This window comes from Biomphalaria glabrata, chromosome 1 (genome assembly GCF_947242115.1).
Source record: "Biomphalaria glabrata chromosome 1, xgBioGlab47.1, whole genome shotgun sequence".
Taxonomy (NCBI): Eukaryota; Metazoa; Mollusca; class Gastropoda; family Planorbidae; genus Biomphalaria; species Biomphalaria glabrata.
Genome location: NC_074711.1, coordinates 69237382 through 69265081, shown reverse-complemented (window position 1 = coordinate 69265081; position 27700 = coordinate 69237382). Strand labels below are relative to the sequence as shown.

At 32.0% G+C, this 27700-nt stretch overlaps 2 protein-coding genes across 13 annotated transcripts in view; one reads left to right on the top strand and one right to left on the bottom strand.

Moving 5' to 3' along the window:
* Positions 1-8471, top strand: part of LOC106067550 (uncharacterized) — a 22296-nt gene extending 13825 nt beyond the window's left edge. For all 3 annotated transcript variants that reach the window (XM_013226741.2, XM_056011025.1, XM_056011035.1), the window contains exons 17-24: positions 41-225; positions 1142-1370; positions 2431-2588; positions 2767-2954; positions 3810-3938; positions 4765-4835; positions 5292-5491; positions 6577-8471. In XM_013226741.2, coding sequence (XP_013082195.2) covers positions 41-225; positions 1142-1370; positions 2431-2588; positions 2767-2954; positions 3810-3938; positions 4765-4835; positions 5292-5491; positions 6577-7096 — 1680 coding nt within the window. In that variant the 3' untranslated portion in view covers positions 7097-8471. The remainder of the gene's footprint in view (positions 1-40; positions 226-1141; positions 1371-2430; positions 2589-2766; positions 2955-3809; positions 3939-4764; positions 4836-5291; positions 5492-6576) is intronic.
* Positions 7250-27700, bottom strand: LOC106067552 (uncharacterized). 10 transcript variants are annotated; one of them, XM_056011080.1, is made up of 9 exons: positions 24441-24674; positions 23000-23015; positions 19767-20035; positions 16290-16517; positions 14568-15656; positions 13808-13891; positions 12447-12530; positions 10988-11039; positions 7250-10196 (listed from the first exon to the last, which is right to left on the bottom strand). In XM_056011080.1, exons 1-8 carry the CDS (start codon positions 24444-24446, stop codon positions 11034-11036), a joined length of 1782 nt encoding a protein of 593 aa, XP_055867055.1. In that variant the 5' UTR covers positions 24447-24674; the 3' UTR covers positions 7250-10196; positions 10988-11033. The 10 variants fall into 10 exon arrangements, 8 of the variants coding, with proteins under 8 accessions (XP_055867055.1, XP_013082198.2, XP_013082197.2 ...); XM_013226744.2 differs by having other exon boundaries at positions 11018-11039; XR_008774851.1 differs by having other exon boundaries at positions 10988-12530.

Sequence of the window (27700 nt, the reverse complement as noted above, 5' to 3'; positions counted from 1 at the left end):
TTTTATTTCCTGAAACTCTGCGTTTTAATTTGGATCTAAGGTAAAGTCTGACTATAACAACAGAAATACTCTGTATGTATTTGATCTGGTCACTGGAAATCTTTTGTATGAGCTTCAAAACACTGAACTCAAGTATAGCATAAATTTCCTTGAACTGGATAAGAAGGAAGAACTTGTATTGGTTTCATCTGAAGAAGATGTTGTGACTAATGGTGACTACAATAAGTAAGTTTAGATATTCATGAAACTAAATTCCATTTTCTCATCTTTTGCAAAAGTCGCTTCCCTTGTTTCAAATGTTTCACTTTTTGACATTCTTTCTATAAAAGTATATTATACATAACCTAAATTTATTACTGGTGGGCAGTGAAAGATAGGAGCTAGGTTTCAACTTATGTTTGGAAACCAATCTTGGTCTATGACATTCACTATTTTTTAAATCTTTCTACTTCTTCTGGAAAAATGTTGCAGAAAGATTAACAGACTTTGCTGATATGCTCAAAGGCTGATGGAGTGTAAGACTTGCTTCTCTAACTCTCATCTATCTACCCTTTTTTCTGCTATTTTCTGATTGTATGGAGTTGTAAACCTTCAGCTGATAGGTGGTCCACCAATTTTTTGTTTGTTGGACTATTTGCTAAGGCTTGTCTTTGAGTCTAAAGATTAAGGAGGAGTGCAGTATTTCATGTATTCTGCATGTGGTCAGTTTAGGTTCTTTTTCCAGTCTATGTCTGTCCTTGGCACTAGATTTCCTTTTGGTTTCAAATGTGCATCCCCAGACCTTTGTAATAACTCCCCAGCTGTCTAGTTTGGAACACCCCCCCCCTCTAAATAAGCTGGCACCAAAGCTGGTCTTGAAAGCATTTTTCAAAGTAGACTTCTGCTATGCCAACCACCTTTCAGCTCACCAAAAAAGGACAGCCTTTAGCATATATGTCCCCATGGGATATGTGCCCTGCCCTAGACTTGCTGTCAAACTATAAGTGAGTCCTTCTACACTGCCCATACTGGCATTCGCAAGAACATAGTTATTTGTAAGAATATGCTAATAAACTCCTTTTAGAAAATTCCTCATCTGGTATAATTTAGAGAATTTAATTGCTGTCCAAAAATTAATAATTGTTGTTTCACTATGATTTAGGTCAGCTGTATTATGGGATATTAATTCCGGCAAGCTATTGAGTTTGGTGACCAGTACATCACCTATTTGTGCTACTAAAGTAACAATCATCCATGAAAATATTTACATATTTGTTGCCCATGTGAGAGACCCGACAATTTATGTTTACAACGCTGGTAACAGAAACAACCCTCAAGAAAAAGCAAAACTTATTCAGCAGATTCAGGGTCACACCAAGGATATTATTCAAGTAAATAGTTTTATATTGGTTGTCTAATATTTACATCTGAAAGTCTATGTTTGTCTCAGTTCTAATGCAGGTCAAGTTACATCCAAGAACAAGAGACAAAATAAATAAGTACTACTCATTAAATTTATTTGTATATTACAAATAGCTGATTTTTTTCTTATATTTATTGAAGTTATTATTTTGACAAAGATTCATTGCAAATAAAAATATTTGTGTACTTTGAACTTGAAAAAAGTGTTGACACCATTAGCTGTTCATCTGAATGTCTCATTAAACATTTAGTCTTAGAGGCCACTAGGGATAAAATAGCATCCCTTTAGAAGCATGCTAGAAAGAAGATGATTGTGCTGAGACAATCAATTTTGAGGAAATAAAACATTGTTTATCCCATGTATTCTGATTTTTGTTTTTAAGTTGCTGCTCACACACAAGATCTAAGTCAGTGGTGGTAAATTCCCATTTTATTTTAATTCACTCTTCGAAACTAATCCCACACTATGTCGTTTCTCTCAACTTTTTATTTTAAATTATTGTTTTTAATATAGGCCCATATATATAAATATAAAAAAGATGCAACAATTATTAATGTTCAAAGAGACATTAAAATAGTGATTTTTTAAATTAATATAATAATTACAGTTCTATATATTACTATATATCCTATCTTTTTTTAATATGTCTCTTAATTTGAACATAACATTTTATTTCTTTGATAATATTGCCACACAGCCTGTACTGATCTAGCTCACAACATATTGGCTGCTCACCCAGCACAGCTCTTTATCCATTTCTGAATATATATTCTTTTTGTAATCATACTTAATGGCCAAAGCAGCAGCAAACATCTGAAAAACATCTAACCAACATGTGACCAACATTTGACTTACATCTGATCAACATCTAAGCAACATTTGATTAATATCTGTTCAACATCTGACCAACATCTGACTAATATCTGACTAACATCTTATCAACATCTAACATCTGATCAACATCCCCTCCATTCACTTTTTGCTTTATTTATTGATCGTATAGATGATCTATTTGTTTGTTTCATAAGATTCTATTGTCAGCTGTTGATAATGATGACAGTGTCAAGCTTATAACTGTGTCATGTGACAACTCCATCAAAATCTGGGATCTACAGCAAGTCATTCAGCCAACCCTAGAGTCTGCAGATGTCAATTTGGGAGCTTCAACTAGCTTAATTTACAACAAGTAAACACATCAAATACAAGCAACATAAATATATTAATAATGAATTCAGTAATATCCATAAGTCAAAGTATTTATTTGTAATTTGACTGCATTACACTGTTGTAATTTTATTGTATGTTTGTTCAAAACATTATATGTATGACATTTATTTTTAAATCTTTTATTTATTTTTTTTTAGGGATGGCTCTAAAGTTTATTTTACAACAGAGAAAGGATTTCTCATAGAGCAGTCAATACAGACAGGAACTATAGATCCTCTAGATTCCTCATTTGGAAAAGCTGCCCACATCTTACTTCTGTCACATGATGGAAACCTTTTAATGGCAGCTGTAAAGAATAACATTTATGTTTACAGTGTTGAGACAAGTAGGTTTATATTAACATATCAAGAACCTTTTTTTTTTTAACTAGAAGAATATTTTGTTTTGATGCATTTATACTTCACTTTTCCTCATTAAACTCATTCAATGTTTTGATCTTATATAATACAGACGTTACTTCAAAAAAGAAGATGATTACGTCCTGGCTAGCTCAGGCAACCCATTCCATGCTCTAATAGCACTAAGGAAGAAGGAGTGTTTGTACAAATTTGTCCTAGCATATGGGACGAGGAATGTGCCTTTATCTTTGTGTCTTTCAGAGTATTTTATTAAATTTTGTTTTTGTATTTGAAGATTATGGTTCAGTGTTTTATGTATGATTGCTACTTTACTTTTGAGCCTTCTGTCCTGAAGGCTTTCTAAATTTAGTGATTTTACTAAAGGTGTTACTCTAGTCAAATGTGAATATTCGTTTATGAATCTCACTGCTCTATTTTGTGTCTGTTCCAGTTTTTTAATGTTTGATTGTTTGGATAAAATTATTCTGTAAGAAGATTTTTGTTGTGATTAAAGTTTGTATAATTGAACTCACTGGCTTCTTTAGGAAATTTTCTAAAGTGTTTGCTGGCAAGACATTTTTTATTCAAAATTGTTTCATTCATTTCTTAAGTGATTCATGAAACATAAGAATTTACTCTACTTAAAATTCTGAAGACAGTCTGTGTATAGCCTACCAATATTTCTTTTATTTATCAGGCCAAGAACATTTTTTTTTTATTTTAGAACTTCCTCTCTGTTAGCTCAGTCTGCTGAAAATAAACTTTCACACATTTATCAAAATGTTAATCAATGATGTCTGAATGTCTAAGACGTTTTTGGTTTGGCCTCTTTATTCTTATAGGAAAACAAAAGTTTGTTCTTAAATCTTGTGGACACTCAGACATTACCTGCATGTCAGAAAATAATTTAATACTATGTGCTGGGCATGCTGGGATGGAAGGAACTGGAAGATTTTGGAATCTTACTGATGGTTTGTATTTCTTGTCATATTTTGATTATGATTATGCCAAATGACATGCACACACAAAGAAAAAGCTAGTAATTCAATGTGTTTGTGCAATTTGTTCATGACAAAATGATGATCATTATTATTGCTGATGGGTTTAAATAATTGTTGAAGTTTCATTATACCTAAAAAAAAATTTTAGACAATCATTTGTTTCAGAATTTTTAAAGTTATCCTTTTTAAAACATGTGCGTTTTATAATCTTTACTTTCTTATGGATAAAAAAAATGCATTAATATTTGTAGAATCCCTCAATTCAGGATGCTATTTATATAAAAAAAAAGAATAGAGAGATTTATCACTATTTAATCTAATTTAATTGGTAAATGCAATATATTTAGAAACACTACAGGATAAAAGATTCAAAGTTAAAATATGATAGTACCGGTATTAATAAATAAAAGATGTTTTCATATTATAAACACAAAAATATAGCCTGATGAATATTCAACAAAACAGATACAGATATTTGTTTCATGAGTAAGTACAAACTCATTTATTAACTCTTTATTTTCCTATAAAATCTGTTGCCTGATTCAACCCCCAAAAATATCAGTGGTTAAAACAATTTAGTGCACAAATTAACAAAAACAGAATAACATATAGGATTGCTGCTGTCATCACTATGATCCTCCTGAGGGAGATTAGGGCTATGATGTAATAATCTTCATTTCTAAAGAAACGTCTAAAACTTGTCAATCAAAACAAAGACATTGAACTATTTTGTTGTAAGTCAATCTATAAATTAGTAGATAATAAACTGTTACATTGTTATTCCTTCTACTTCTAGGCACTGTGATAAAAGATTCATCCTTTTTGTACTCATTCTACAAAGCTGCCATAAGCTCTGATGGAAAGAAGGTATTTAGTGAAATCCGATCTCATTATGCTATAAAAAAAATGCATTTCTAATAAAGTTGTTTTACAACCTGGTCATGAAATTATACATTTTAAATTGTGTTGTGTTTTTCTTCAATTTGATTTATTAAATTTAATGCACAAAATTTATTTTTTAAATCTAAATCACTAAATTTAGAAATTTTATTGGAAATCCTTTATTACAAAGTCAACAAGAAGATACGTTACAAAAAAATTTAAAGGTGTTCCAATGTTATTTACATAGCAACTATAGTTCTGCATATAATTGAACCATATCATAAGAACATCTAAGTATCTGTAGAAAACAAGTTATAGTTCTTTGAATAAAAATAAAACAAATAATTTTAATAATGCAAATCAATTTGTCCATTGAAAAAAAAAAAGGTTGTCCTGGTTGAAAGAATGTTCATTGGTTCTATTCTGTATTCACACTAACAGTTTGGGTTGACATTCTTTGATTTCCCACTGACCATCAATCTGAATGGAGAAGAGAATGCAGACAATCCAAGTCTGAACATGGAACAAGTTGACACAATGATGTCCACATGTGCACATTTAATTTTCACTCCCGATGGTCAAATGTTGGTCTCTGGCAGTTCTGATGGGAGAGTCAGGATTGTTGACAGCCAAACTGGGCGGTGAGTTTTCTATGAAAAACATTGTTTTCATTTGAGCAATCCATTTTTTTTTTAATCTTGTTGAAAACTCACTACCAGAATCATGGCTTAACACTATTCCTGACATAATACACCCTCTTCATTTTAAGCCTTTGTTTATTTATATACCATGGCTTAAAACTCGCAAAAGCGAATTTGTTGTCAAAACTTGTGAATTTATAGACAACATACCCTTGTGCTTTTGAAAACAGTGTCATTAAAGAAGACTGCATATCATCAGAAACCAAGATGTTTGCAGGCTATGATATTTAAATAATAACAATTATAGATAATTTATAGACAAATATACATTATTTTAAATAAGCTTTTTTTCAAATTACTTTAGTATAGTGCATCTTTTATACTATAGCATACTCAGTGCACTGTTTTCTTTTGTAAATATGTGAGGGGAGGGAGTACCTGGAAGAAATTTTTCTGGATTTGAACTTGAACCCCCCTTGAGAGGTAGCCAAATGGTCTATGCCACATATCAGCTTTCAGAAAATATTTAGAAAGTTTTTAGGCCAACATTGACTTTAAAAATGCAAATATTTTCTAGTTGAGTATGCATCATTAATTGTACAATATCTACATAGCTTTATTGTTTTTAGCTAGCAATGCTTCAGTAAAACAATCAAAGTGAGTTTTACATCCGTACAATTTATCAATGATGAACCAAGTCAGTATATATTGATTAGAAAGTTTCTTTATCAATTTGTCTGTACTTTACATATTCAAAACACTTGAAAATATTCTTTGATAAAATAGTACCCTATTCATTAAGTGAAGAGATGTATCCTGGTTTTTCAATACTCATTAATAAATTAATGTAGTATATCAAAAAAAAATAAAAAAATATTCAAGTGAATTCAACTTTATTTAATAGTTTAAATAGGTGCTTGATTGCTTGTATTGAGGCACTTTCTATATAACCAGAGTTATGTGAAGTTTTCCATTTATTTTGTACTTTAAAATTAAATAGTAGATCTATATGCTGAAGTTTTTGTATAGCACTTTATTTTTATTTAACTTTAAAAATTTTAATTAATAATTACTTTTATCCCCAGTTATCTTCATACCATGTTTCAGCGATCATCTATAACAACCATGCTGATAACTTCTGACAGCCAACATCTGCTGACAGGAGGCTACAGAAATGTTTATATCTGGAACATTGGTCCCAGACATCCACCAGATCAACAAGGTCAACTTCTGGTCAAGTTGACCCCACACAGGAACTTCATCACCTGTATGCAACTGGTAAGAGGTGACAGCTACTTAATAACAGCCTCCCTAGACAAAACAGTATCCATCTGGAGCTTGAGCTCTAGGACCACCCTGTGCAGCTTTCAGTATCACTGCTCTATAGACATCATGGTAGCAGCTCCTGATCTCTCTACTATTTCTTTTATACCTGAGAAAGCACCAACCCTTGGAGTACTGACACTAAACAAAAGCGGAAGAGAAGTCTTGAGCAACATGCCAGTAATTCCGGTGAATGATCAATTAATAAAGGCTCAGGCCATGGCATTGGTTTTCTCAAGTCAGCAAATAAGTGACAGATCCACCACTTGCACATTAATTTAAATTGTGACATTACATGAATCTGTCACTCCATGAAAATCTCAGTCGCATTAGGCTGAACTGTAAATATCTAACTGACTTCTCAAAAACTTAAATATATGCCATCTGTAATTGAAGGAACACAAGATAAATATATAGTAACAAATACTATTTCAATTATAATAAACATGTTTAATTCACCAACATGCTCATGTTCCAGAAAATAAAATATGTGATACGGTTGGTGCATTTGTCATTGTAGGTCAGACAAAACTGTCACTTAGTGTTAAAACATGTTACATTTGGGATTCTTCAATACAAAGCCATACACCAAAAAATATATATTAGATATAATGAGTGATAGTTAAAACACAATGTACTGATTCATTTCAAAACCAAACACTGTCACTACTGCACAATACTCAAAGGCATGGAACCAGTGACACCAATAAATTCTGACTAGTTTCTATTTTTTTTAACAGGCTAAGATTGTTGGTAGACTACAAATAAATGCCTGTAAACAAATTTATGACATGACAGGATTTTAAATATATTTTGTAATAGTTTAAAAACAATATTGAATTATGCATTTTCTTATCTTTGTTTTTTTTTAATGCATTAATTAGTAAATTCCCCCAACCCCTTTTTTTTTTCAAAAACTATCATCTTATGGGATTTTATATTTATATAGTGGCCAATTCTTTTTTTTTCTGTGGTCAATACAATTAAAATGTACATTATAAAAATCCTAAATAATAATAATTTCTTAATTTAAATCAAAGATGAGATTTCTTTACATAAAAAAGTTTTTAATCTTGCCCAATACATTTCCTTCAAAGTTCTAGAATGAAATTATACATAGAATATACATACTATGGATAATGCCATCATTTTTCTTTGAAATAGTTATACAAGTCTTATTTATCTCAAACCAGAACAAATGCCTACAGCTATCATTCATAGTTTCTTTTTTGTTTTGAATATTGAAAAAGCTCTCTATAATCAGGTCTCAACTTGGTTGTTAAAACAAACAAAAAACATATGTTCAAGTGTGAATATAATTGAACAAAGATGAAGCTGAAATAAAGATTTGATTTTGTCCTGCACATTCTACTTTGTTCTCACAGTTTAAAACATAATTAATGATTTTGTTTGTTTACACTGTCAAGTTTAACTATTAGTTCCTGCACATATTTATTATCCAGCACTTGCTAAATGTACAATTTCTCATTTATTTTTATGAAATGGTCTGTACTGAATTTACAATGTTTGGTAGGCTATACTCTACAGGGCACAATTGTTTTAAAAGTGCTATAATTTTAAGTTTTAAAAAAAACCAAGGATGGAGATATTCTTTTTTAAGCTAAATGCACAATAAAATTGAGTAGTCTGTTTTCTACATGGTCTTGGTGTTTCTATTATTCTTTTACCATTTATTGCATTAAAATCTCAAAAATCCTAATCATATTTTCAATCAATTTTATGAATTATGAAATTATTTTCTTTAGTGTTTACTTTTTAATGTCTAAAAGATGTAATAAAGTAAGGAGTTTAATTAACTTTGATAATTGCTCCAGAGAACAAAAACCAATTTTTTTTTTATTTGGATCTAATTATTGCTTTTTTTTTCCCCTTTACGCCTAATGGATGATAACATTATATATTATATTTTAATCTGAGGCTACAATTATTTATCTATCTCTATGTAGCTGTGCAGGATGAAATTTCATTTCAAAATGTAGACAACAGGTGGGACAAGAAAACACAGGGCAAAAGAAAGCAACAAATTTTTATAATTATTATTATCTATATTTTAACTTTCAGTTTCTTGTACATGAAAAAAAGTACCATGCTTGTTCTAAGAGCAAGGGGATTAGCACTGTGCTTCTTCATAGGTAATGCAAACATGGCAACCAAAACCTACTCAATCAAAGTTAGCAGTAATAAAAGAACAACATCTTAAAAATTATCAATCATGGTATAAATAACAATACAGGTACTTGAAAGTTAAATCTTATGAGTAATAATCTAGTTTTCAATCACATTCTAAAAATGTTTCACCCATTCACTCTTAAATCCCTTTCAAAAAAAGTTTCCTAAATGACTCATAAAGAAAAAGAAATGGTAAAATATATATATATATACATATAATCTTTTTTTTTAAATAAAAATACTAAAAAAAAAACAAAAAAAAAAACAACATAAAAATAGAACAAAAAAATTAGATAAACAAATAAATGCCTCATAATCATTTCATTTCTATGCTTGGCCTGCAGTACAGGAACTTTTAGAAGAACAATATGTAGAAACTAAAAAGCTCTTAACATCTAACCCACTGAAAAGATTACTTGCCATTCAAAAACTCTTTAAATTAAAAGAAAAAACACCATTAACATTGTACTGCATTGGGAGTTTATATTAAATATCACATTGTATTGTGCTAACAAAAAAAAAAGTTTATTTATGATCACTCTCAATAAGAGAAAAAATTGCAAAGTCATTTGTAAACAAAAATAGTTTTCAAATGGCTTAGAGATAAATGTTTGTAACAAAATCTTGCGTAGTTATAATAGTTTCAATTTATTTATGACTACAAAAAATTAACATTTTTTTTGTACAATGATAAAAATTTGTAGGGGGGGGGGGGGAAGATACATGGTTATTTACTTGAAGTAAAACTTATGGGATAAATAGGTCAATTGCTGCGGATAATGTACAGCTTTTAAAACCAAAGTGTTAATGTAAACAACTGTTTGTTGTAAAATAAGAAAACAAAAAGAACTGGTGACAAAACAAAATTCTTAAAAACAATAAACTTCAAAAACAAAAATGCAACAAAAAAATACAAGTGCATTTGTTTTTCTTCAGAAATAGAGTATTTTCTGCACTTCTGCTTAAAAGAAATGAACAAAAAGTTGTATACTTTATTAAAGAAAATTTGAGTTGGTTGCTTTAAATTATTTATAAACTTAAATAGTCCAAAATGATTTTCATTTCTTTAAAACATGTATGGCGTACTATGATACACATAAATGAATTATATCATCAGATCATTGCTCTGGTAGTAGAGTTAACACTAAGCTGTTAAAACTGCAGGTACAGTTTTAATCTTGCCTGTCATCAGCTGTGAAAGGTAAATATGGCTGGTCATTGTGTTGGACACATAAATCTTACTTATGCCAATAAGATTGATGAACTTTTGATTCCATTACCCATTTAGTTACATAGCCTAGACAATCTTTACATGGAACTATTTACCAATGAGCTACTGCATAAGCTCTCATCTTAAACAGATATTTTAATGAAACACTCTGAGTGAGTGGATTTACCGGTAATAAATAAGAATACATTGAATTTTAAGTCATTTAGCAATGGATGAGGTCCTACTGTGCTTTCTGCAAACTGAAATGTATACTATTAAAAATAATGTGGATAAATTTTTATTACTGATGAACTGAGTTAACAAACACCTGTTAACAGTCAGGGAAAGAAAAAGTTACTTTGTTACTGTAGTCATCCCAAGAGTATCATTCTATTCCATTTAAAAACATAAAATCAATTAATAAAATAATTCAAGCAAAATGATTATTTAGCAATATTTTAAGGAAAGGGAAGTATTGATTTGTCTAAGCCATAAGTTGTTGTTTTCGCTGGCTACAACAGAAGGTAGGCTGAGCAAGAAATAATTTAAGAAAGTGTTGTTTTTTTCTATAGAGTTATTGAACAACAAAAAAAAATTAACGTCATGTTGTGTTATTTTTTGTTTTCCATTTTTTATTTAAAAACATAATTTTAATGCATTTAAAAAAAAAAAAAACAACTTATGACAATGTTACATAGTAACTACTCAACAGTTAAAAATAGCTGAACCAAATGAAAAAAACCAACAACTAAACATTAACAGTTGGTCAAGACCTAAAATAAAGTTTGATAAACTTTGCTCACCAATTGGTCAGTACTTTTATTTCTGTTGCAAAATATAGGAGACAAAATAGATGATATACAGTTAACATTTATATAAAATGTAATCTCTAGCTATTTGAAGAAAAAAATAATAATTTAATCAATCAAATAATATAACTAAGATAAAAATATAAAATAAGATTTCTGTAACTATAAATTTTAATTTTAAATGTTCTTTTAATTTGAGTATTTTTTCTAAAAATCGTTTCACAATTTTGTAAGAAGTTTTTTAATAATTTTAAATGTTTTATCTTTTTCTCTATTACCATACTAAATACCTCTTAATTAAGACCAGTTATTGTAACAAAAAATCTACTTAAAAAAAAAAAAAGAAATAGAATAATTTCATGTAATAACATAAGAAATGACCAACTTTACATTATCTTCAAAAATTACATTACAAAGTTGTAGCACAATATGTATTAAAAGTGTCGATTTATGTTAAATAAATACTAATGTTTGGGAAATTTGATAAGGCCAAATAGTTACACAATTTCTTCTCATCAGTCTTTTGCAGCTGAAACCTAAGCTCTTATCTGAAATTGCAAAGCCTAATAACCACTAAAATGGAAACAAAATTTAAAATTAATTATCATTAAAAACATAATAACCCACAATCCACCACTCATTTCCCGCTTTGAAAATTATTTACTTTCTAAGTAGAAAACTTTTACTGATCTATATCCCAACTTAACAGCCCATAAAAATGAGTATCTACAAAAGTCAAAGCTAGTTATAATAAACTGGCTAGCTTGAAAAGTACCAATTGAAACATAAACCTGTCTTTAGTTTAACACACACTATAATCTTTTAATATATAAGAGATCATTATATAACATACCCAAAATTAGGTTTATGTAGCCAGTCTTGTTTCATGAGATTTTAAATGTGTTAATTTATTGAATTTCCTAGTTAGGGGACGTAATCCATCCCAGCGACCCTTGAAAACTTCTTGGATCATTAGTATTAGTAGTTATAGTACAGATCTATCTAATTGGCAGTATTATTAAATAATTGAAGAATTCATTCAAATTTAAAATAATAAGGAATTCATTCAAATTTAAAATAATAAGGTTTAAATACAATATGGATCTATTTTAATTGACACTAAAATATTTAAATAAATAAAAGTCCAATTTTTTTTTTTGACGGAAAAAAGAAGAAATGAAACCTAAGGATCATGTAGGCTGTCACATGCATTTTGAACAGACCAGTGTATTTGTTTGTTGTTTTTTTTTCAGGAAAATAAAAATGAACAAGAGTTACAAGAAAGTAAAACTAACAGACTCAATAAAAATGTCTTATGGTATTGTTCACGTTACAACATGTAGTAAAAGCTGCCTTGACATAATATGCTAAATGATTAGAAAATGTCAGAAGTGTAAGAGTTGGTACTGAAAAACCTCCTCACTGTAGATCTTATTTCATCCACAGAAATCCCTCTTTTTAAAAGGCTTTCAAAAAAACACCAGTTCTTTTCAATGGTCTCTTTTATCTGTTTATAGCAAATATAAAACAAAAAATTCATTGGTGCTATTGTGTGAAACAAAACTGTCAGGTACTGACAAAATAATTAAAATGTGTATAAGAAGCAGCATAGTTTCAGTCATGAAAATAACTGGTATTCAACTACCACTCTATTTCTATCATAAGGGCAAAGCTACACACTGGAATGACCTTCAGACATGCTGGACACACGCAGAAAATAAACAACTCAGTTACACTACAATCACCATGCCTAGAAGTTATAGGATCGTAAATATGTAAATAATAGTGAATGAGGCCTAAGTATCCCTACAGAATACCTAATAGTATTACTCTAATGAAAAAGCATTATATAACTATTAACGAACAAGTTATACACTACAAAATGATCAGTTCCTAAGGGTATCATATTATGCATATAAATATTAAGTTAGACTATCAGAAATTTTAGCCTACAATAATAATCTAAAAAGTAATACAATATAAAATGACTAACTAGAAAAGTTATACACTACAAAATTATCAGTTCCCAAGTGTGTCTTATTATGCCTATAAATATTAAGTTAGAAATCGTAATATTTTATTATATGTATGTTCTGTTTAGAAGAAATGGCTTGAACTATAAACTATTAGATTACGTACTTAAATATAAATTTTACATACGTGGTCGTAAACAAGAGACCTTTGATTCTTTCTATGCATATATTTCTTAAAAGATTTTGTTTAGATCTTGTCTAAAACTAACAAGACTTTTTTTTTTATCAACACAAAAATTTTATCAATGGCAAAGCAATTATGTCTACTTAGGCCTAGTTAGTCTCATCGAAACATGATGACAAAAAAAAAAAAATCTTATAAGTGAAATAATTTGAGAATAGAAAAAAAATTACTTTAGAAAAAGAATGTTTTCAGTGAAAAGCTGTCATACGATTTGTTTTCATTATTGAACTTAACATGCTTTAGATTAAGTGTTACAATAGACATTCATGACTAAAAAATTGACTGTATTGATAATAAATGTAACAAAATTATGTAAATTGCTTAATTTCTTTTCATTATACTTGGGAGGAAATGTAATCCCTCAAAACAATATGTGAATGAAGGCATAAAGAATGGAAGAGTACTTTCTCCAATTTAAGTAAAAATGTGTTAAACAAATAAAACATAAAAACATTCAATAACTAAAAAAAGTTATATTGGTTTCTCAAATGCTGTTATATATGCCACCTCTTTCCTTCTTTTTAACCATACTTTTTTTTATTAATTAAAAAATCATTCTACACTCACCTCCTCTGTGGAAAAATTATCGGAATATATATAGCTCTGAAACATGGATTCTAAGTGCTCTAGTTCATAGACATCAAGGTTGATCTGAAATACATAACAAAAAACAAATTAAATTCAATTAGCCCTGTCCTTTACTTTACACCTAAAAAGGTTTACATGGATCACCAATAGTTCAGTTAACAGTAGATGAGGAGTTTAATAGTTGATAATAGATTTTAAAATTATTTTTAAGCTTTAAATAATTGCAAGCCAAAGTTGGAATTGAACAGATCATATTAATTACTCGAAAAATATTTAAATTTACAGCAGGCGTATAAAATTTTTAAAAATTATGTTCATAAAGTGTGCAATCAATTAAGTTTGATTACATATTATTGTTGTTTTTTTTAATACATTTAAAATTATGAATGATTTGATTCAGTCTCAAGGGTAATAGAACGTTTTTCTAGTTTAAAAAAAGTAAATATATCGTAAACCAAAACTTTTACTAGCATTTTCAAACATTAAATATAAACGTGTTAAAAATATATATTATGATTAGAAGAGAAATATTTTCTAGTTGAGCTTTTTTTTTTTAATTCTTAGTATATAAAAGAATATTTTTTAGCTACACATTTTCATTTCTACAGCCTCTCAGGCTAAAGTGAGTAATTAGTAAACAATAGAAAATTAAATGTACAAATTTTTATTTATATAACCTGTATTATATAACCTGTAAATTTAACAAAAACAAATTGAAAAGAAGTATAAAAAAAATTACCCTTATGCTTTCACTTTCAGAGCTTTCTGGGCAAAGTGTTACATCACTGTGCGGGCTGTCTGGCACATAAATACAACTCTGATCTGCACTGTATGGTTTTACAACAGCTACCTGCAAAGGACCAGAAGAGGTAGACTTTCTTGGTTTTAAAATATTCCCTGATTCATCATCTGAGATAACAAAAACATCTTGCTGAAGTCTTCTGAGGTTTCTTTTAGTCTTTTTCACATTTGCCCGAGTTGGCGTCTCGATTACCACATCAGACAAAATCTGATTACTGATAGGACTTCTGGAGGCGACATTGTCGTCTTCAATTACCTCATTAGGCAAAATCTGAGAGCTGATGGAATTTCTGGAGGGGACACTGTCATCCTCAATTACCATATCAGACAAAGTCTGAGAACTGATGGGATTTCTGGAGGTGACATTGTCATCCTCAGATGAATCATCTATGATACACACAGACTGTTGTTGCTGACTTTCAATGGACTTTTCCCCAGGCTCACTTAGGCTTTGTACTTTTTCTATTCTTATTTCCATACTAGGCAACCAATCAAGAACTTTATTAACATAAGAATAATCGCCTTGTGGAACAGTTGATGGTATATTCTCCATTGCAGAGCTCTGTGCAGAATTAGTTGATATAGACTCATCAGATATGGACATGCAAACTGATTCCTCTTCACTTTTGTTCCTTTTTTTCTTGTAACCCTCTTCCAGAGACCTGCATATTTTCTGAGGACAGCCCTCACTCTCCAGACCCATGATATAGCTGTTTCCAGTCACTCTAGTAAATCTCCAACCACATTTGGACCTACGATCACTTAAGAGTGGTGCCCATTTCACCCTATTTTTGTTCAAGTGCAAGTGTGTCATTGGTTGTGATGTGGAGGTTGAAGCATGTGAGGTAGATGACTGGGAGGCAGAATCTTGAGAGGCTGATGGTACATCAAAGTGTTCATTCACAGCAACCTTCTTTTTAGGAGAAAGAAGCCTCATAGTGATTTCACTGGCTTCTGTGCCAGTCTTATCGCTGGAAGCAATGTCTTCTTCCTCTGAGCTGGAGTCAATATTGGAACAATAACCTGCCTGAAAGAAAACAATTATTGCTTTCACTTTAGATGCAAATTGAGACTTTATCTTTATTAAGAATAAAAATGGAGGATTTCAAAATAGCAATTTGGTATGGGTACTGACACAAGCATTCCTTGAAAGAATTTATTGCAACACATTCAATATGTTGTTAACTAAATTGGTTCTGCAGTTCTTGTCATTTGTCATTTTGTTTTGCTTCAAGGAGGTCATTACTGAGCCCTGAAAGGCAGCACGAAAAACCTTCCAAATAACCCCTCCCCCCATCGGTTCACAAAAGAGATTGCACCATAGCACTTTGAGCATGTTATAAGCATGAAAATTGTGCTATTCCAAAAAAAAGGTTGAACAAAATGAGAATGTGAAAGCTAACACATTATAGTACTTGTATACATTTTATAGTATCGTAAAATTTATCAGATACTAGATCTTCTTCAAGTGCCAGTTATAAGTTTTCCCTACAATTAACAAATTAAATCTCCCCTAATTATTATTTTCCTTAGTTCCTGAATAAGGTGAATTATGTCTTATTTTTCTTCGTTCTTTTTTAATTATGTATAATCAATGAAATACTTGGGAGATAATTCCTAGTCTATATTAATGTATTCATAATTTTCAAGAGATACTAACTTTTCTGCTCCTCAGCCAAGGGATAGAACCATCTCTTACACCATAGTCAAAGACAATTTCCTCCCCCTTGCTGATGTCTCGTAAAGCATATGCTCCAATTCTGGGCCTTCCACCTTTAAGGTCAACAATCAATGGTCTATGAAATCTTATGTTGGGGTGTCTTGAGTGATTGAGGAGCCTGGTGTAGCTGTGAAAACAGCGGGTTGCATCTATGGCCATTTTCATCCCCTGAAATATGTATAAATAAGTAAAGCTTCAAAATATGAATAATAAATTTTGAATGACAAATACACAAAAGAATGATATAGAGTATCAAGAGCTCGGCTGATGTCAAGTATAGCACAACAGGACTAGCATCCAGCCTATTGATTGATTTATTGTAGAGCTGGTTCAAAAAAAAAAAAATAATAAGTTTTTTTTATCAGTGATATTGCATTGTCTTATAATTGATTAAGTAATTGATCAAGTAAAATAAAATGATAGCACAAGAATGTTCTTAATAAAGGGGTGGCCTTGGAATCTGCTAACCATGCATATACACAGCTGTGAGGCCAATAAATTATATGATTATAAAATACCCCACCTGTTCCCATGATATTAGTAGGCCAAAGGGACCAGCACATTTTTTCTGCCCAAATCTGCCACTGTTCTAGATATGCTTCTATGCACAGAAATGCTGGGTTATAAAATAATTAACAATATGTGCATAATCAATATCCGGTAATGCACCCAATCATATGTTTAAGATTTAATTAAGTAAAAAACAAAAGTGCCTTTAAGGCACTACTTAATATTTATGTTATCTTCAAAACATCTTATGGTGAAGGTTAGTTAGCCCTATCACATTATACCCCAGAACCTTATTTTAGTAACTTGCACAAGACTTTTTAGTCCCAGTTTGACAAAGCTAACTAATAGAGGCAGAGATGGAATCCTAAACGAGCAAATAAAAAAAAAATAAGTTTATAATTAAATTATGTAATGAATTCTGCTTGCAGCTGCTTGTGCCTCTTGTCCCTTCTGCTCAATCCAGTCCCGTTTATCTCACCAACAGCTTCTCTTTACTTTCAGATCTGCTTCCCTATAGGCTTCTTCCGCTAGGCTGTGATCCTGTGTTTCATTTTTCTGATCTCGTCTACATTTGGCCTCTTTCCTCTCATCTATTAATTTCTGTCTTGTATCCACCGTTCCTTGTATGAACCTCGCCTCCTTCCGATAACTTCTTCAGCGCACCCAATAGTGGTATCTTTGAAGTTGATTATAGAAATTATCTTTGATGGTATCTTCCGTATTGTCATTGTGTATTGTCACTGGAGCAAAGAGTGGACATGGGGCACCGATAAAAGACAAGCAAGGCAAAACTTTGTTAACGAAAGAAGAACAGGATGCAAGATGGGTAGAGCACTTTAAAGAGACCCTTAAACAAATGTCGCCAGACCTAACTTACATATTCAAGGACCCCTCTCCAGACAATGATCTCAAGGTCAAGACAGACCCAATAACTGCTGAGGAGGTTAACACGGCCATTGCAGTGTTAAAGAATAACAAAGCACCAGGGCTAGACATGATATCAGCAGAAATGCTAAAATATGGGGGACAGTGCATTGTTAACAGAATGACTGATCTCTTAAATCTCTGTTGGTGAACTTCAAAAGTCCCAGAGGACTAGCAAAAGGGAGTGATTGTAAAGCTTCCAAAAAAGGGCAACTTGGCAGATTGCAACAACTGGAGGGGCATTACTCTCCTCTCTGTCACGGGCAAAGTTTTCAGCAATGTTTTGTTGAGACGGCTTCAACAGTCTGTAGATGAAAGGCTCAGAGAAGAACAAGCAGGTTTCCGAAGAGGCAGATCATGTACAGAGCAGATTTTCGTTCTACGAAATATCATAGAACAAAGTCTTGAGTACCAACAACGGCTAACGATCAGTTTCGTGGACTTCTAAAAAGCATTTGATAGTGTCCACCGAGAATCACTATGGAAAATAGTTAGAGAATACGGTATCCCAGAAAAATTCGTCCAGATCCTACGACACCTTTACAGTCAGTCTAGTTGCTGCATTAAAACAGAAGAGGGAGCAACAGAGTTTTTTACAATCGAGACAGGTGTGAGATAGGGGTGCATCTCATCTCCCTTCCCTTTCCTCCTAGCCATCGACTACATAATGAGGAGAGCAATGAACCAGACTGCCTTTGGTATTCCATGGCATGAACAACTCCGATTGACGGACTTGGACTTTGCTGATGATGTTGCACTACTCTGGGCTACAAATAAATGCATTCAAGAAATGACGGAGAGCCTAGACAGAGAGGCACCCAAAATTGGCCTCCGCATAAACTTGGATAAGACTAAAATTATGCGAGTGGGATATAAGGCAAAGGGTGTCCCCGTCAGACTTGGCGAGTCAAAGCTTGAAGAGCTGGACAAGTTCACGTACCTTGGCAGCATCATAACAAATGATGGAGATGCTTACCATGATGTAGCATGCCGAATAGGAAAGGCAGGGAGCATTTTCCAAAGGCTGCAGCCTATTTGGACTAGCCAAGCCATTGGACTCGAGACAAAAATACACCTTCTCAACACAATCGTCATTCCAACTGCTACATATGCACGTGAGACGTGGAAGTCATCTGTCAAAATTGAGAAAAGACTAAATGTGGCTCAACAGAGATGGCTGAGACAGATTTTGGGAGTCAGTTACACATATCGGGTCTCAAACAAGGAAATCCTATGCCGAACTGGGAGTTGAACACTTAGTGAGGTTGTGACTGAGCGTCGCATGAGGTTTGCGGGACATGTTCTACATCAAAATGAATTACGCACACCAAGAGTTGCGATAACATGGAAGCCAAAACGAGGAAAGCGCAAACAGGGACGTCCTCGTATTACTTGGCGACACACCTTCATGGAGGACCTCAGAACAGTGGACACCAGGTGGGAGGAGGCTTCAGACATTGCCAGTGACAGATCTTTATGGAGACAGCTTGCTGCCCAATGCGCCGAACGGCGCGGGAGGACCTAAGTCTAAGTAAGTCTATGTAATGAAGGCTCTTTAGGTAAACTGTCCATTGTCTGTGTGCTACCTGTCGCTAATGTTTAAATTTCAAAAGATAAAGTTCTATTGAAATTTTCTAATTTCACAATTCATCTGCCTTTAGTGCCTAAAATAGATTTATCAGCTACATTTTGTCTTTAGTTTTTTAATTCAGTATAAACCATTTTTTTTTAAATAACACGAAAGTGCATTAATGCTTAATAAAAAAAAAAGGTCAACCACCAGATTACAACACAAATGACATATTCTATGATTGAAAAAAACAAATCACCCTACATCAAAAATCAATAACAAGTATCTATTTACAAGTTGAATGTGAGAGAAAGTAGAGGGTAATTTTCACAATCCATGAGTTCAAAAAACAATCAATAATACCAAATATCCTTAAAAAAGTGTGAACAAAAAAAGTATACTATGTTACTTACTTTAAACATGAAAGACATAATATAACATCCTTCGTTGTTGTGCGCATAGATTTGCTCCCGGCTAGTTGCCTCAGATTCCGAGATGAGATCGCCCTCATATTCAAGCACAAAGGAGTATTTCTTTAGAATGGGTATTGCCAAATATACGCCTCTACCTTTGCCCTCGTCAAACTTAATGGTGAACCTTGACTGGATCTCCTTTGGATCAGCCATCAGTCCTTTGGTCACAGTCTCCAAAAGTGAGAGTTTTGGAGATCTGTACATGCGTTCTAATTACAAATGATCCAATTACAGCACTTACAAATATCAGATAACAATGCATTCAACAAAGTGTTTTATACGAAGCTTATATCAACTTATTTCATCCGTCACAAATTTTGTACACATTATTTTCTCCCACTCCTATTCTCAGATCAGGTTAAAACTTTGCACAATTTATTGCCCGTAACAAATATTAATCATGAACCAATTTTTAAAAAATTAACTAAAAATTAAGGTTTATTAATTTAGTTTGATATGAAAACGGGAAATAAATCTTACAGTATTGAGATGTCTCTAAATGTGCAATCCTTTCCCTTATAAGCTTTATTATTTAAAATAATGTATATTTTTATATTTTGCTTACTTATTCAAAAAGTTTCTTAAAAGCTGTTACATAATATATTTTTTTTTACACTATTTTGCATGTTTGGCAAATAGCTACTAAAAGAACTAGCCTGAAAATTTCTTTAACAAAATGTCAACCACTCCAGTTTTTTTTTCTTTTATACAGGGTAGCCCAAAAGTATGTTTACAATTATCAGGTATAATACCTTTTTTTTTTATTTCTGCACTAGAACAGCACAAAATTCATTATACCTATCAACATAAACCATTTAATCTCTCAGATGCTCAAAATATCCTTCAAAATTGCAACATTCTTCAAATCTCTCCATGACACCCTGACACAATGCGGTACAAATTCCACTTCAACCATATAAAAGGTAGTTTAAAAACTGTAAACCTACTTTAGGGCCAGCCTGAATACACATTTTTAAAAAGTATGTACTCTGAGATATTGTTTTATTCATTTACAATAATTTAATTTATTTCAAGAGATATATATATTATATATGAGTGTTTCTCCAGTACTGGTGACAAAATTATTATTGGTTCACTAAAAAGTCTATAACTAAAAAAATCCTTATTAAAATGTCACAATTTTCTTTTCAATGCACTTAGAAATGGTTAATGTATAAATTGTGATATTTTGAGCTTGAAAGGTGCATAGTGGAATTTTTTAATTGTAGAAAATGTGTGAAAAAGTACACAAAATGGCCTCTTTTGATGTACCGTAACACGGAACACCTGTGTTAGGTTGAAGTAATATTCTACTAAAACCAAGAAGTATTAAACATACATTTTTGTTAAAATAGGTTAACAATATAATGTTCTAGCATTATCTATATCTTTTTATTTTATATTTACTTTGGTATTTCTTAGATGTCGCCATAAAAAATGCATCACAGGTGCATCACATGGTGTCCCACTAAACTTGGAATTTTAAACTTTTATCAATTGTAACCAAAGTAAAAGGATTCTGCTCCCTAGTGTGTTTCTGTTATTAAACTCATCAATGATTAATTTACACAGTGTAATTTTTATTTAAAACTGTAAAAATTTATAATTTTAGTAAAATAGGTCTTGGTGTCCCAGGTGAAGCACCTCAAACGCGCTTGACAAAAAGGACAATATTTTTTAAAACAAAGTTATTAATGTGATGGGAATTACTTAATGGTATCTCTGATACTGCTTAGTACACAATTAGTGCCATTTTCTTGTAAAAAGGCTACATAGTAATTGACAGGAGACATTAATAGACGTGGTGTCCCACATTTTTTCACTGTAGCACCCGAAACACTGTATTTTGAATTATACCAGAAAATCTCAGAGACCTAGATATAAGTAGTTTTCTCACCAAAGTTTTGAATTATAATAAGAAGTAAGCTTCTTATTCTCAAGTTTGATCTAGAATACTATTTTTTAATCTAAGGTAATGTTTTATCATTGTTTGTGGTGCTTCACGGGACACTAAACAAGTCTTGATCTATATATAGGTCTTGTGTAGATTAAATCTACTCTATATTTCAATTTATATGTAAATCTAGTTTTAAATCTTGTTCTTGGTGCATTGAAAGTCAGAAAGCTGCACCTTTTAGTCTATGATTAGGTCATCTTTTGAGGCAGTTATGTTTAAAATATTTTTAAGGGATTGTTGAACACACACACACAAAGGCTTAGTACCTTCATTTGTGGTTATAGAAACCTATTTTGTGAATAACTAATAAAAGAATAATTGATAATGTATTTACAGACTTTAAAAAAGTTGTATTTCAGCATGTATAAACAAAAAAAAACTATATATTTCATATTGGTGTCCCGTTGTAACACCCGCAACATCTTGTGATATAATAGTCATGTTTTAATAAATGCTTGAATTATTGTTGTGATATTGCAGAAAATAATAGCTTATATATTTAGCTATAATGCAAGTATAGCATAAATTCTATTTCTTATAGAAAATCTTATTTAAAAAACTTTTACCATTAGTGTTACAGGTGCTACGGTGTCCCATTTTAAAAATTGAGCGCAAACACAACGTAAGTGCTCAAAAACTTCAATTTCTCTAGCTAGCTGCTTAATACAATAGAAACATTCAAATTATGCTAAAAAAGCAAACAAATTAACAGTTAATTGTACTTTAATCATCAAAGGTGTCCCAGTGATGCACCTGAAATGCAAAAGTGGGTACCCCCTTTGCCAGCACTGCTGAGGAAATGTATGAATTCCTATTCATTTTCTATTGATAAATTCTTAAAGTTCAATGGTTAAAGAAGTGAATACACTCAAAATGAAACCAAAAACTTTCACTTTAATTTTTGGCCTAATGTGACACTTTTTGATACCAGTACTGGAGAAACACTCATATATATATATATATATTTAAAAGAAAATCTTTACTTTTTAGGACAGTACAATAATTAATTCCACAAATCTAAGCCCATTTATTTAACCAAAGAGATTAAAGGATTAGGTATTCTTTTTCAGCTTTCATTTCTGATTCATGTTTCGTCAAAATGTATTGTCTGAAACTAATAACATCTTTATCCGTTTTTTTTAATTTCTAAGTTGAAATGTAAACATGTCATAAATTAAATTTATCAAAATTTCTGTAAAAAAAAATCAACACTTACTTTTGACTTCTTTGTCCTGAAAAAAAAATTATGTACAAACACTTTATTTTATGTTAAAAATAGTATGTCAATATTAGAGAGTTATTAATATGTAAAGTTTATGTTTATGTTTAGTAAAGTTTATTAAGAGTAAGAGCAACTGTTAATGTGGGTCTTAAAACAAGTAAAACCACCTTAGAGATATTTTCTAAAAATGTTACTTCACTAATAAGACTAATAAGAGCTGGGTGAACTCAGGATTAAATCCCAATCTTCTCCAGGATTTTATGGCCCCTAATGGCCCTATCTAGACTCAAATTCAAATAAAAATCCTTGTCTCAGCATAGATCTAGATCTAGCTCTAAAAAGGGTAGATCACCTAGAGTCTGTTTTGGAAACTTAAAGGGAAAATTATAAATAATTCTAAGCCACAGAAGAAATAAATAGCTAACAACAATTATTCTACCTATGAAGTGTTTTTTTTTTACATACAAATACAGAAGTCTTTAAAATAGATAATTAAATGTATATTTTATTAAAATTTTCAAAGCATAGATCTAGAACAGATCATGGGCATATAGCCGTGGGGGAGGGTGGGGGCAGAATTTAGTGACTTATAATGACTTATTTTTTGCTTTGACTTTGTTTATTTTATGTAAGATTTTAATACTAAACCATCACTTGCCCCAGAGCAGCCAAGGGGTGTTTGAGTTTAAAAACCCCTACCAGGGGGTTTTGCAGTTAAATCCCTCTCTTCTATAAAACAAAACAAAAAAATAATAATAATGCATAATATGACAATCCCCATATTCCAAGAGCATAGCTAAGGAAGATTTTGAAATTAAAACCCCCTCCGAAATTAACTATAAAACCCCCTCTTCAATATAAGACTATCCATTCATCGGTCACCAGATTCTATGAGCGGGGTTTGCAGCTAAAAAATACCTCTTCAATAGCTATATTATATATATCTAGTCATAGAAAAAAAAAAGGGGGGGGGTTTAAAGGAGTTTAAAACCCCCTTCAGAGGGTTTGAAGGTAAAAAATACCTCTTCAATATAAAAAAAAGAATTAAGAAAGTTATGTACTCAAAATGCTATGATGAGGGTAGCCAGAGCCAAAGGAGTTTTGAGTTTAACCCCCCCCCCCACACACACACACAACACGGCCAAATTACAACCCCAACAGGAATTTAATACTCAGTCTCAGTGTAAGTGTTGAGCTGGGGAACCCGGTGGAGTAGACTCTATAAAAATACTCTATATCATAATCATGTCATACCCTAGATAGACTAGACCCATAATTATAAGTCATAAATCCACCTTGACTCTTGACAATAACATGATTAATCATTATTATTAACATTAACTATGATTAACAACCGAGTCATTCTGTCTCTCTGAGTAGTCTGACTGAGTCTGAGTGAGACTAGAGAAGAGAAGAGAGACTCTCAGAGACTTACCGCCATGAATGATGATTAGTGTCCAATTAATCATTAATGAATTACTTTACATTAGAATCTAGATCTAATGTTTAGATCAAGTCTATACAGACATTATAGATCTAGATCTGCCTAGATCTAGATCTTACTGATCTCTAATCAGTCTAGACTAGAGTCTAGATTATATCTATAGTCTAGATCCAGGTCTAGAATCTAAATCTTGACTCTAACTTTTAAAAGGCTAAAAACAGAACAGTTCAGCAAGTAAAAAAATAATTTTAGGCGCCCAATAGAAATGTTGCCAAATAAATAAAAATGTGCTAGATTTAGATCTAGACCTATTATCCAGAATAAATCTAGTTCAAGATTTTTTTTTTCAATTTTCGTAGAAATATATATAGTTATAGAGAAATATAGATCTTTATACATATATATATATATATATATATATATATATATATATATATATATATATATATATATATATATATATATATATATATATATATAGATCTATGTATAGATAGTTAGAAATGTATTACAGCTTCTGAGCTTATAGATCTAAATCTGGATGGATACAGATCTATATGGATGCCTAAGACTAAGTAATTAACACATATTTTGTTAAAATAAGATAAAACAGAGGGTCCAGCGTAACTGAACAAATTACTAATGCTGATCAAGAATCATCATGTTAAACATTACAATACATGGGTATATTTCTAGAGCTATAGATCAAACTGAAACAAGTGTTGTTGTTGTTTTTCTTATCAAATCCTCTAGAGCTATTCTTCTTGCAAAAAAATTTTATCATGTAAAAAAAAAAAAAAAAACCATGGGGACACGGTTCTCGAAAAAAGCTCTAACGATTTTCCTTGAAATGTGACAGTTTATGTAGGCCTATATCTTTGAGAAAAGAATCAATAGCTGATTGGCCACGCATGGAAAACTCTGATTTCCCCGATATAAATTTGTTAAGAAGGGCCTATAATAATCTAGATCTAATATATTAATTTGGCATATTATATGGAGTTCCAGATCGACAATCATTATGTATATCTTGAACACGTAGATGTACGTATACGTATGTCAGATGGTGTTCGACGCATTTAAATAGTGCAATAAATAAATAGACGTTCTGGAACATTTTGGGAATCCTGGTTAAGCGAATGTATAGATGTATTTGATACATAGGCCTACTCATGGGCGTAGCCGGGGGGGGGGTCACACGGAATTCAGTGACTGATTTTTTGCTTTCATTTTAGGTGATATTTTAATACTAAATCATCACTTACCACAGCACAGCCGAAGGGGTTTTGAGTTAAAAACCCACTACCAGGGTTTTGAGTAAAAAAAAACTATCAGGGGGTTTTGAGATAAAAATCCCTCTACCAGGGGGTTTTGAGTTTAAAACCCCCTACAGGTGTTTTGAGTTTAAAACCCCCTACAGGTGTTTTGAGTTTAAAACCCCCTACAGATGTTTTGAGTTTAAAACCCCCTACAGGTGTTTTGAGTTTAAAACCCCCTACAGGTGTTTTGAGTTTAAAACCCCCTACAGGTGTTTTGAGTTTAAAACCCCCTACAGGTGTTTTGAGTTTAAAACCCCCTACCAGGGGTTTTGCAGTATCCCCCTCTTCTATCAACAAAACTTTTTAAAAAATGCAATATAAAAGAAGCAAATTACACACTAAAATTCTTTAACCGTAGCTAAGCTAATGAGGGGTTTTGAGTTTAAATCCCCCTCCTCCAGATAGCTATTTTTAAAATTTAAAACTCTTTCAGATGGTTATGAGTTTAAAATTCCCCTACAGAGCGCTTTGAGTTGAAAACCTCTCTCTTCAATATTATTTTAAAGCAACTACAGTCACCAAATTCTATACCGTAGCTAAGTGGGGTTTTGAATTTTAAAACAAAAAAAAAACATCCAGAGATTTTTTATTTTAAAACCTTTCAATAGATGATTTTGAGGATAAAACTTTCCTTTTCGATATAAAATCTAAAGAAAAATACAGGCATGTAATTCCAAGAGCGTAGTCAAGAGAGGTTACAAATTTCTACCAGTGGCTGGGCTCCATTAATAAAGTGTGAATAGTCATCTGCCGAAATAGAAAAACACTAAATGTGGCTCAACAAAGATGGCTAAGACAGATTTTATGAGTCAGTTATAGAGATCGGGTCTAAATCAAAGAATTTTAAATCATATGCCGAACTGGGAGTCGAACCCTTAGTAAGGTTGTGACAGAGCGTCGCATGAGGTTTTGCGGGACATGTTCTTCGACAAAATGAATTACGCATAATAAGAGTTGCGAAAACAGCTTGCCGGAAAATGCGCCGAACGGCGCGAGAGGGTCTAAGTCAGTAAGAATAGCACATTAGGTTTTTGAAATAAAACTTTTTAATAGCAAGATAATGCACTGTAGATACCTCAGAATATGCATTTCAATACCAGAAATAGTGCTCGGCGGCGGGGCGAACTGGGGGAGTACTGTGAGCTCCCCCAGACTCCCTTGCTAGCAAGGGCGGGGAGTCTACAAGATTTCCACTAATTCCAGGAAGAACCTATTCTAGGGTATGTTAGAGATCAAGTTTTTCGAATTAGGATTGTTGACCGGGGGGGGGGGGCAAGGGAGGATGAAAGCGGAACCACGTAACAATTATCAGACTTGACCATCGCCCGATGCCACGGTGGGCAGGAGCGATTTGAATAGCAGTGGGCATTAGGAATGTCAACCCAAAGTGATGTATCTAGACACCAAATTTTAATGTTCCTGGACTTTATGACGGCCTGCGTTTGTTCTGGCGTTTGGGGCATAACTTGGGATGTGTGTTTATGGCACTAGCGGATCCAGAGCTTTGGAGTGGGGGGGGGGCGATTTTTTTCCAAACCCTAACCCAATCGCCCAGTAAACCCAGTGGCGTACCTAAGGGGGGAGGGGGAGAATTTTAAGATCCCCCCGGGCCCCCACCTGGGGAGGGCCAAATGGGTGTCCGAAATTTATTTGTAAATACATAAATTAATATATTTGATTGACAAATAGTGTCAACGGGTGTCTTTTTTTTTTCAACATTTATGATATACAGCGAATTCAAGGTATCTTGTTACCTTTACTAATAATAGATCTAAATTATTCTAAATGGCGAGTATTTTATGGCTACACTAATTAACCTTGAAACAAAATTTACAGAATCGAGTATAACAGATCCAAAAGTTATTCTTAATAATGCTAGAATAGTCCATTATTCGGGTTTGCCGTCTATAATTTCAGAATTAAACTTCACAC